Source organism: Mustela erminea, chromosome 7, assembly GCF_009829155.1.
Source record: "Mustela erminea isolate mMusErm1 chromosome 7, mMusErm1.Pri, whole genome shotgun sequence".
NCBI classification, from domain to species: Eukaryota; Metazoa; Chordata; class Mammalia; order Carnivora; family Mustelidae; genus Mustela; species Mustela erminea.
Genome location: NC_045620.1, coordinates 15,639,076 through 15,650,859, shown reverse-complemented (window position 1 = coordinate 15,650,859; position 11,784 = coordinate 15,639,076). Strand labels below are relative to the sequence as shown.

At 47.8% G+C, this 11,784-nt stretch overlaps 1 protein-coding gene across 1 annotated transcript; it reads left to right on the top strand.

The window, feature by feature from the left end:
• The first annotated feature begins 257 nt into the window (after positions 1-257).
• R3HDML (R3H domain containing like) lies at positions 258-7,797 on the top strand. Its single transcript, XM_032353730.1, has 5 exons — positions 258-515; positions 3,131-3,249; positions 3,368-3,500; positions 4,967-5,082; positions 7,665-7,797. The coding sequence occupies exons 1-5, from the start codon at positions 258-260 to the stop codon at positions 7,795-7,797; spliced, it is 759 nt and encodes a 252-aa protein (XP_032209621.1).
• Positions 7,798-11,784: the final 3,987 nt, after the last annotated feature.

Below are 11,784 nucleotides of genomic sequence, written 5' to 3'. Positions count from 1 at the left end.
CCCATGGCCTGATCCGGATTAGTTACTGTCCAGGCATTTCCTTCCATCACCCAATTCACTAAGCGCACCGGGGCGGGAAGGATGGGGTGTTGGGCACTAGGACTAGAGCTGAGTCAGGAGATCTTTGCCAAGTTCCCAGGGGTAAGCATCCTTGGGGTGGCAATGCTGAACATTCAGGGTTTGGTGCCCTCATGCCCACCCCCTCCAGGCAGCCAGCTCTGACTGCACAAGGTGACGTGTGACCCTTCCAGCCAGCTATGTCCCTGCTGCCCAGCACCGTGGGCCTGGCAGGCCTGCTTTTCTGGGCAGGCCAGACAGTGAATGCCTTGATGCCCAATGCCACCGTGGCACTGGCCTGGACCGAGGGCACAGCAGTGCGGCCCCTGAGTGGCCTGGGGGTGCCCCGGTACCGGCGGAAGCGGCACATCTCTGCCGGGGACATGAGTGCCCTACTGGATTTTCACAACCACATCCGGGCCAGTGTGCACCCACCCGCGGCCAACATGGAGTACATGGTGAGTTCCCACGCCCTCCCCTGTGCCCAGCCAATGCCAGTCAACTCAGCGTGTTCTGGAAGTGCTGGACCATTTGCCAGCCTGGCCCCACTAACCAGTATCTGGGTGTCTGGGTCCTGCTGAAAGGCCAGGAATTAGTCTACCCATTTTATGGATGAGAAAACAAAGGCGGTTGCACAGGTCCTCCCTGGAAGCAGGGTCAGCAGGCTGCTAGGTTTGGACAATCCACTGTGTGTCTAGCCATAACCTACACACAGTCCTGAGGAACTCCTCTTCCTTCAAGGTGGGGATTGCCCTCTCTGTTTTCCGATAAAGAAATTGAGATGCAGAGATTTAATTTGCCAAAGGTCATCCAGTTGGGATTCTAACCCAGCTGTGCTTGTTGTGGTCTTAACAGATACAATAACCACCGCCCCCCCCACCCCCACCCCCACCAAGCATTTGGGCTCCCTGCTGGGGACCTGCAGGGGTTTGGTGGCTGGAGCTCTCGGTACTATTGTCTCTTTGCTTTAGGGGTCTGATGGACACTTAGCAAGCCTGTGGAGGCAGAGTTTGGGGACTGGCACCAGGAAAACAGGCAGCTGACCTGCTACAGAAGCTGAGATGTGTTCCCTTAAAGAGGCAGGGCCAGTAGCTGTCACCCCAGTCCCCCAGAAGCCAGACTCTGGGAGTGGAGGAAGGGAACTTTCTCCTTATCGCAGTCCCTCCTCCAGGCCCTTTGTCCCAAATCAGCCTAGAGAGATAGGCTTCTAGCCCACCCACAGATTTCTTTAGGGAAAGAGCTTGTCAGTCCACCTCCTCTAAGGCAAATATGTGCTACTCCACAGCCTGAAAATTCCTATGCTTTTGCGATGTGTCCAATCACTTAGGCACTGGCTGCTGCCTGGAGCCCGGTACCGTGCAAAGCCTCGTGGGCTCTGCTGAGAATAGGATGGACGCGTTTCTTCCCCCGTGGGGAAGATAGAAAACAAATCCACAACGCCACATCTGGGTAATATAATGTCAAAGAGGAATAGGTGTTGGGAAGGGGTGGGGGTAGGAGCCAGAGTGGCAGACAGCTAAAGGTGGAGGATTATTAACTTGCACATTGAAGGACTCATTCACTCATTAGCACGGTGAGGGGCCCATGGAAGGTCCTTCAGTTTTCAAACAACGATGCATTTCTTGTGCATGCAAGGCACTCATCCTGACAAGTATTTATTTATTGCATGCATGGTGGGACAGAGAGCGCTAAGTATCTCCCCTTGGACCCCAGGAGGGTCAGTGAATGAGGGTGTGACGTTAGCATGCCCCTTCCCTCAGTTTACCCCTTTGTTGCATGAAGGAAACATTCCTCTGCTTTCCCTAAGAGTATGCGTGGGACGACCCTGGGGATGTGTTTGGACCGCTCTCTTGGTAGCCCTGTGTTGTCTTTACTAGCGGCTTCTGCCCACAGGACAGGTGTCTGACTAAGTACCCTTTGCTCCAGGAACGCTTTCTCTCCCACAGCCTCCCCAAAAGGTCCAGTCCCCTGTTTTACATTCTCACAGCCACCAGGGTGGTAATGATTATTTACTGTCTCATCTCCTTGCTAGACTGGGAGTCCCCCGGCGCCTGGAAATATTGTTCAATATTTGCTGAATGAACAAATAAGACGAATGAATGACTAATATCTCAGAGAATCCCAGGAAGTCAGAGTGGAAGGAAACGGGTCTTTTTTTTTTAAAAGTGATGCTTTTTCAGGTTATACAATTTGGGGCATTCACGCGCTGGACAATTATGAAGCTGTTAGGAGGGGTGAGGAGGGTATTCTCTATGTGCTGATGTGAAATAACCAGTAAGATAACCTCTTTGGTTGAGTGAAAACAGCAAGAAGCCTGATAGAATGTCTGGCCGGCTGCCTTTGTAAAATAAATAAATATAAATATATATATAATATACTTATATATACTTAATTATATACAATTATATATACTTATATAATTACATGTGTTTGTGTGTGTGTGTGTGTGTGTGTATACATATATATGTATATATTTGTACAGCTATAGAATATTTCTGGAAGAGGACTCCAAAAGTCACAGTGATGGTCACCTCTAGGGGGCAGGATGGCTGGGGGGACCAAGGACGGGACTGAGATGACAGACTTTCCACTTTTCCTCCTTTGGGGATCTCATATATTATAGTTGTGCCTGTTTTCACTATTCAGAAAAAAAAAATTTTGAATTCAAATATTTAATGTCAAAAGAAATTTGTTTTAAGAATACAATAAATATGATAAAAAGCCAGTTCCCTCCCCATCACCCCGGGCTCGGCCGCTTCTAGAACCCGCTAACTCCTGGACCAACAGCCTGGGACGTCCTCAGAGCAGAGAACCCCCAGCCTGAAGTCCCATGTGGGGGAAAAGGTGCCGGAAGAGGAGTCAGAGGTCTGGGTGTGGGTCTTGGCTCTGGTGTGGACTTGGAAGTTCTAGGCCTTCTCTGACTCCAAGTGCTCTAAGCTGTTGAGTGGATTTGGCGCAGGGTTTCAAGGAGATGGAGGACGATGAGGGGCACCAGGGAAACGCGTGTCTCTGCACACAGCTGGGATGATGGGGGCTGTCCCCCTGGGGAATCTCATGGCCTTTCTCTCCCCAGGTCTGGGACGAGCGGCTGGCCAGGTCCGCTGAGGCCTGGGCCACCCAGTGCATCTGGGCCCACGGGCCCTCCCAGCTGACAAGATACGTGGGCCAGAACCTCTCCATCCATACTGGCCGGTGAGTGACCTTCTGCCCTTCCTTCTCTCGGTTACTCCACAAAGTCACCGAACAAGGTGGTGGCAGAGCACCTTTTCCGCTCCCCAGCGGGGGTCTTCCAGCTTCTCTCTCTCCCCAGGTACCGCTCTGTGGTGGACCTCGTGAAGTCTTGGTCTGAGGAGAAGCGCCATTACTCGTTTCCGGCCCCCAGGGACTGCCGGCCGCGCTGCCCCTGGCGCTGCAGCGGCCCCGTCTGCTCCCACTATACCCAGGTACCCCTCTGGAGGATGAACGGCCGAGGAGAACAAATCCTGCTAGCTTAGAAGACAGAGAATGTGGTGGAACGGAAATGATAGAACAGAGGCCCTATGGACCTCCTTTCACACAATAAGCATAGTCCCGGAAAGTTGTATGTAGACTGAGTTGAGCTGACTGGATCTCGTTCTGAGTGTCTTAGGTGGGCTGACCAGATTGTTTGACCTCCAAAATGGAGCTGTGGTCTGACAAATCAAGAATCCTTCTGAATTCAATAGCTCCAAACATTTTCTAGTATTTTCTGTCTTCTAAGGATATTATTATCACCATCACCATCATCATCATCATCATCATCATTTTAAGTAGGCTCCACACCCAGCGTGGAGCCCATTGCGGGGCCTGAACTCATAGCCCTGAGATCAAGACCTGAGCTAAGATCAAGAGTCAGACATTTAACCCACTGAGCCACACGGGCACCCTTAAGATCCCACTATTTTAAAAAAAAAAAGAAATGCTAAAATAAAATGACAAAAATCATAGTATATTTTGAGTGCTCATATTGAATATGTTACCACTTGTTACACAAAAAAAATATAACATGGGGGCACCTGGGTGGCTCAGTGGGTTAAAGCCTCTGTTTTCGGCTTGGGTCGTGATCCCAGCGTCCTGGGATTGAGCCCTGCATCGGGCTCTCTGCTCAGCGGAGAGCCTGCTTCCCTTCCTCTCTCTCTCTGCCTGCCTCTCTGCCTACTTGTGATCTCTGTCTGTCAAATAAATAAATAAACTCTTAAAAATATAAATATAACACGATATAATGTTGCAGGAAATGGGACCAAAACTTCCCACTGTAAGACAAATATTTTTTTTTTTCAGTTTGTCCATTTCTTTGTGACTCATGTGGAGTTATAGTCAAAAAACTACATTGGAGACCCTGTAGGAACTGTGAGGCCTAAAGCACGTGTCCTTCCTGAGATCCCAGGAGATACTATTACCTTCATCTTACCAAAGAAGCAAGTGGGGCATGGCATGGTTATTTGACTTGGTCAAACTCACACCCTAGTGATATGGAGATTCTAATCCAAGGCTCTCTAACTCCAAAGTTTGTGTTTTAACCTTCAACAGAATAATGATTTTCCAGTGGTTACAAGGGAAAAAAAGGAAGAAAAAAGTCATAGAACAGTATAGCATATATCACGTATGCAAAGATTAAGCGGTTGGTCCACAAAACTTTTGTCTCAACTCTGTGTGCATGTTGTGCACTGAGTAACAATCTAAAATTCATGCCTTACTGTTGGTTTTAGTCAAAAAAAAAGCTTGAGAAACAACACAGCACAATGTGTCTTCAGGAATACTGGGACAGGCGGATTGCCGCCCCCAGAAAGACCTCAGTTACCCTGAACCTTGTCCAGCAGCCTCTGAATCCCAAGGAGCTTGGGTCTCTCTACGTCCTTCTCAAAGCCCCCTTGTCATTATCCTTCCTCAGATGGTGTGGGCATCCTCCAATCGGCTGGGCTGTGCCATCCACACCTGTGGCAGCATCAACGTCTGGGGCAGCACCTGGCGTCACGCAGTGTACCTGGTCTGCAACTATGCCATTAAGTAAGTACAGCACGGAGGTAGGGGGCTGTGGGGCAGGGGATGGACCCTGAGAGGAATGGGCAGAATTCCAAGAAAAGGAAGACACCCAGGACACCCTGCCTTCTTCCATTCTAAGTAGCCTCAATACCATACAATCTGGTAGTTTTAGAGTCAATTAATAATTCTTTTTCTTTTTTTAAGATTTTATTTATTTGACAGACAGAGATCACAAGTAGGCAGAGAGGCAGGCAGAGAGAGGAGGAAGCAGGCTCCCTGCCTGAATACTGGGGCAGGCGGATTGCTGCCCCCACAGAGCCTGAAGTGGGACTTGATCCCAGGATCCTGGGATCATGACCTGAGCCGAAGGCAGAGGCTTTAACCCACTGAGCCACCCAGACACCCCCGATAATTCTTTTTCTTTACCCAAATTGCAAAAGTGCTTGGGAAATAGAGGACCAAGGCAGGTGGACAGGCAGCCTCTCCGATGAAGTCAATAGTAGAGAATACGGTTTAGATGCGACGGACAAGTGGGCGTGCAAATATCTCACTCTTGAATTAGATCTGCTTACCCACTGCCTGGCCACACATGACAGCCCCCGTCCTCTTCCAACAAGGCCAGCTAGACCCTCCAAGCTTGTCATAGGAAGTAGAGCAACCAGGAACACGTGTGTCCCATACCCAGGCAGATCCCAAAGGCAAAGAAAAGGAGAGACAGAACGAACATACTCCGCTCCTCCCTTCAGGCTCTCCAATCAGCTTTGTGGGAGTGGGGCCATGAGTGCCCTTCGTAGGCAAGTCTCTTGGAAACATGGAGAAAGAAGGATGGACGTTCCCAGCCAATGTACAGTATACAAACTTGCCAGCATTACAGATGCGCATATAAAAACAAGAACAAATTCTAAGTAAACATGATATTTAGAATTGCAAAATTACATGCTGATGGCACCTTTTACTTTCAAGTAGCCGTTGACCATTTACAAGATATTTTCACCTCATTATCTTATTGAAGAGACGAAAGAGAAAGAAGGAAGGAAAAAGGGAGGGATACTGGGAAAATGTTTTCCTTTTTTAAGAAGAAGAAATTGAGGACCAGAGAGGTTAAGTAATATGCAAAAATCCCAAAGCCAGGAGGTAGCAGAGCTGTTCGAAACACAAGTCTTGATGTCAAGTCTACGTTCTGTCTGCTATACTATTTCAATGTTCTAGAAATCACTGGTAGCCTGAACACCAATGCTCAAGCTATTTATTTGTTAATGGTGACATCAATTAACAAAGTATAGAGCCCAGGTTTATCAGACACAAAAATACAAAACAAACCTCATTACAAATAGCTTAAGGGACTGTTTCAATTTGCTGATACATGGAATTTTTGTAGCACTGAGTAGTAACACTATAGTTGTTAAGATTTTTATGCTCTGGGGTCAAGACTGTCAGGGTTCAAATTTGTGACTTCTACACGCCTGTTCCTTCATCTGCAAAATGGGAATAAAATAATACCTACTCTGTGAATTGTTGAGAAAAGTAAGTGATCTGACCCAGGTAACCCCCCTGGGCTCATGATGGCAGATTACATAGCGGTGTTTCCTGCTATGACCAGATCTGGGTGTGGTGTCCATGTGTATACAGCGTGTCCATGTGTATATGAGGACTACGGATAAAGCATTTTCCCCCTCTATGGACCTCCATCTCCTCTTTTAAAATAAGGCTGATCCTACCTGTCTCACAGAGGATCCCAGGACAGAGCTGTCCATAGTACATGCTCAGTAAATGGTGGCTGTGGATATAATTGGGTTATAAACTCTTTGACGGTAGGAAATAGACCTGATTCATTTCTGTATCCTTTTACTACAGTGATTTCAACCTTCTTCTCTTTCTTTAAGCAAAACTTTTTTCTAAGTGGTTTAATTGAACAACAAAAAAAGATTGACTTTTATTCCAATCTTCCCAGGTGTTTCTACTTCCCACATTCCCTGCCTCCAAACTTCTGGGAGCACCTTTTGAAAACTATGCACTCACAGCATCTGGCACAAATCCCGATGCTCGATAGCTGCTCCAGAAGTGTTTGATGAATGAATAAGTGAACGAACCCTATGTAAAACCAGAAATGCATACTTTTTTTTTTTTTTAAGATTTTATTTATTTATTTGACAGAGATCACAAGTAGGCAGAGAGGCAGGCAGAGAGAGGAGGAAGCAGGCTCCCTGCTGAGCAGAGAGCCCATGCGTGGCTCAATCCCAGGACCCTGAGATCATGACCTGAGCTGAAGGCAGAGGTTTAACCCACTGAGCCACCCAGGCACCCCTTAAGTGGCTGGGTTGGGTGGAAGGAATAAGAAAATCAGCACTTTCTGAAGAGTCACATATTGGTCAGGCACTGTGTTAGGTGTGGGCATACATGGCCCCATTATCTGATCTTTGCTGCCTCTCTGTGAGAAGGGGAGCCTTCTATTAGTTTTACAGATGAAGAAACCAAGGCTTGCAGGTGTGACTTGCCCCAGGGAACATAGCCAGTCAGCAGAGAGGCTGAGATTTGGAAACGTGTCTGAAGGCTGCCCATATTAACTCTCCTCTGTCCCTGTCTCCTCCGTACCTTTTCTCTTCCAGAGGCAACTGGATTGGCGAGGCACCATACAAGATGGGAAGGCCATGTTCTGCCTGCCCCCCAAGTTACCAAGGCACCTGTAGTAGCAACATGTGCTTCTCCAGACCCAAATCCAATCAGCTTCTGTGGGTCTAACTTTTCCCCAGGCTCGGGGGAGGCAGGGGAGCACTGGCCCTCCCCTAAAGGCTCCCTCCCCAAAGACCAGAACGCAGAATTGCTTTTGTAAAGGACATTACTGAGCTCTCTCCACTGATCTGAACTTTCCCTCCTGAATCCTTCCATTCCTGAAAGGTCCAGCATGCGTCAGAAGAAGCAGCCTCCTGGCCGTCTTTGTTCTACCCGCATTCTCCTCCCCGGCTTCTGGGAAAGAGGCCTGCCTCTTTCATTGACTCTGCTCAGAGAGCCAGAGCTGGTTGGAGCCCACTCTTGGGTCCCAAACCCACATGTCTTTGTCCATCCAGCGAAGGGGATTTATTAAATAATCTTTAGCCTGAAACCCACTTTCATTTACCCAGTAATAGTTAGATTTCGAGGACTTGTGGTTTGCTCCCTGTTGGGAACGTCTCAGGTCCAAGCTTTAAAAAAAAAAAACAAAAAAAACCCCCCAAAACACAATTGAAATTGACTAGTGGATTCAGAACCCCCCCTTTTACAGATGGGTACACAGAGGCTCTGCAAAGGGGTGTGACCTACTGAGAGCCACAGCAATTTGTCCCCAGCAGCACCCAGGTTGGAGCACAGGCCTTGACTGCCCTTGCAGGCTGTTGATTCCCTCTCCAAGCATCTGGACAGAAAGTGCAAAACCAGAGCTGGCCGGCAGGGGTGGGGTGGGGTAGGGGACGGGACTGTCTTCTGGGCCTTTTTCTCTATCACTCCACGTGTCGGCCTGTCTATCTGTCTCTTTCTCCCCCACACTCCCTGTAGAATCTCATTCTCATTCCCATAAACCATTTCCTCTCTCCCCACCCCACCCCACCCAGATATCACAACACACAAAAGTCCTTTTGTTTCCAGAGATAGTAAAATCTCCCCCTCAGACCTTGCCCTCCAGCTGGGGCCCCACTCCCTGGTTGGCCAGAGAGGACACCAGTCAAACGGGCCCCTACGTCCTGCTGGATGGAGTGAGTTTTCTTCCCTCTAGGTCCTTCCCACTGAGGCTAGGGTCCTTGTCAACAAGCACCCCCCTGTCCCTGGCCCCCAGTAAAGTCCTTTGAGATCTGATGCAGTGGCTCTTTCTGGTTCCCCCACCCCACCCCTATCTCTCAGCTCCTAGAGCAGGGTCAAAAAAAAGGAGGGAAGGAGATTGAGTAGGCGGAGATGGAGTGAAGGCAAAACCGGCTCCAGGGAAAGGCCAGGAGAGGGGGCTAACAGCCCCCGCTTTGTGCTGGGCACAACTAGCTTAGTGCATGCAAGCACAGGTGTGTATTACTATCCCCTTTTACTGATCAGATAAATGAGGCTTGGGCGGACGGCCCATTTCCAAATGTTGGAAATGGGTAAAGAGAAACAAGGATGCTGTTGTGAGTTTATCATTTGCAGATTATTTCCTTCTTCACTTGGGGGGCGGGGGAGGGAGTATTTTCATTTATAAAACAATGGTGATAGGGCGCCTGGGTGGCTCAGTGGTTAAGCATCTGCCTTCAGCTCAGGTCTGGATCCCAGGGTCCTGGGATGGAGCCCCACATCGGGCTCCCTGCTCAGCGGGAAGCCTGCTTCTCCCTCTCCCACTCCCCCTGCTTGGGTTCCCTCTCTCGCTGTCTCTGTCAAATAAGCAAATAAAATCTTTTTTAAAAATGGTAATGATTAATGTTAGATTTTTAAAAAATATATTAATGTCTTTATATTGGGGAGTGGAAAGGCATGCTAGCCCTATGCCAATTTCCTGAAATGTTCTGAAAATTTAAGTGGCATGTGACCTTGAATTAAATGGTGTACGTAAGGTTATATAACCTTATATAAGGTTATATAACCTCTTGCTCCCTATAGTAGGGAGCGAGAATAGGATTTGAATTTAGCTTCATCTGAACTCAAAGCCTTTGTGATTTTGGCTGCCCCACATTACAGACATAACAACTGAAGCTCAAGAAGCTGAATTCAAATATGTTCTATGTGACACAGAAGCCCAGTGTCTTAACGCATCTCCTTGCTGCTTCTCAGCTAAGGGAGAAATTCAGAGATTGGACAAAGGTAGGGACAATTAAGCAAAAGGTGCCAAAGTAAGGGGTGGGAATTCCAGATGACCTCTGGGAGCTGCCCTTGAGAAGAGTCCATGGCAACAGAGCAATGAGGTGGTTGGCCTTGCTCAGCTAGCCAAGGTCTGGATCCTGCAGACCTGGGGGTGGGGACTCAGGGTGAGGGGGGTTGCTCATAGCATCCTGGTTGGTAGAGCCACTGTTCTAACTGAAGGGGAGCTTTTGCTGCAAGAAATCTGTAACAACATTGAAGCTTCTGTAGTATTTTATACATTTTAAAGATCTTCATAGCCCAGTCTCCTTTGATTCCTTGTTTGTTCACACACTCAATCATCCACTGAGAGGGTTAAGAGCACAGACTCCAGAGCCAGATTGCCTACGTACAAATTTAACTTAGTGGCTAAGTGTGCTTGGGTAGGTTACCACAAGCTCTGACTGCCTGTCTCATCTGTAAGTGGGGACACTAATAGTATCTGCCTCATGAGGTCATTCAACATATTAAACAAATGAGTGCATGGAAAGCACTTAGAGCAGTGTCTGGCATATAGTAAATACTGTAACAGGGTCAGTTCTGAGCACAGCAGTCACTAATATATAGATCAGGGCAGACAAACTGTGGCTTACAAGCCAAATCTGGCCCACTGCCTGTTTTTATAAATAAAGTTTTATTAGAACACAGCCACGCTCATTTGTTTATCTGTCGTCTGTGGCTGATTTCATGCTTCCACAGCAGAGATGAGTAGTGGCCAGAGACCACAAAGCTAAAGCCCCAAATTTATACTATCTGGCCGTTTATAGGAAGCATTCATTGACTCCTGAGATCTATAATGTCCTTATGCTCCTGGAGCTTGTAATTGTAGTATAAAAGTCAGGCATTAAACAGAAGATGAATACGAATAATTTATTGTAATGGAAGTAAGTGCCATCTGGGAGAAGAACCATGAATTACAAGAGTGCTGTCTAAACTACAATGGGTAGTCACTTATTTATTTGAGAGAGGGAGAGAGAGTGTTGCACATGCATTTGTGCAAGTTCAGTTGGGGCCGGGGGCGGAAAGGCAGAGGGAGAGAATCCCAAGCAGACTGTGTGTTGAGTGGAGCCCTATGCGGAACTCGAATCCACGTCCCTGAGACCATGACCCAGTGGAAATCAAGAGTTAGATGCTCAAATGACTGAGCCGCTGAGGCACCCTGTGAGATGTGTTTTGAAAGAAAAGAAGCTGGTCAGGCTCTGAGGCAGTAATGACAATGTGGGTGAAAAGCTGGGACAGAGAGCACAGAGCAAGTTCAGGTTCTAAAACAAGCCTGCTATGTGAGAAGGAAAGAGAGTGAATTGACCCTGGGAGGCGAGGCAGAGGCCAAGTCAGGAATAATCTTGGAGCTTCACTCAAGGACAATGGAGAGACATAGCAGGATGATAACAGTGGGATGACATATCAGATTTGCACTTGAAAACATAATTCTGCTGCATTCAAGGGGAACAGATTTGACAGGGTCAGAGTAGATGCTAGGATCCAGGTAAAAGGCTATTTCAAGCATCCAGGTGAGAAATGAGGATGGCGGGGCACCTTTGTGGCTCAGTGAGTTGAGCATCAGACTCTTGATTTCAGCTCAGGTCATGATTTTGTGGTCCTGAGATGGAGGAGATGGAGCCCCGCATCAGAATTGGGGGGGGGGTCATGCTCAGCAGGGAGTCTGCTTGAGATTCTCCTCCTCTTCCTCTGCCCCCTCCCCACTTCTGTATGCGCACCAGAAAGAAAGAAAGAAAAAAGAGAGAGAGAGAGAAAGAAAAAGAGGAAGAAAGAAATGGAAGGAAGGAAGGAAGAAAAAAAGAAAGAAAGAAAAAAAGGAAAGTTGTTTAAACCAAAATGGGAGCACTGGAGATAAGCAGAGGTGGATACATTTGTGACATGTTTAACAAATGGAATTCA

What these genes read in the sequence shown, in the direction of transcription:
- R3HDML (XM_032353730.1), top strand. Translation starts at nt 258, where the DNA reads ATGTCCCTGCTGCCCAGCACCGTGGGCCTGGCAGGCCTGCTTTTCTGG. An exon ending in TCTGCTCCCACTATACCCAG is followed by an intron (nt 3,501 to 4,966) that starts GTACCCCTCTGG and finishes ATCCTTCCTCAG; the next exon opens with ATGGTGTGGGCATCCTCCAA. An exon ending in GTCTGCAACTATGCCATTAA is followed by an intron (nt 5,083 to 7,664) that starts GTAAGTACAGCA and finishes TTTCTCTTCCAG; the next exon opens with AGGCAACTGGATTGGCGAGG.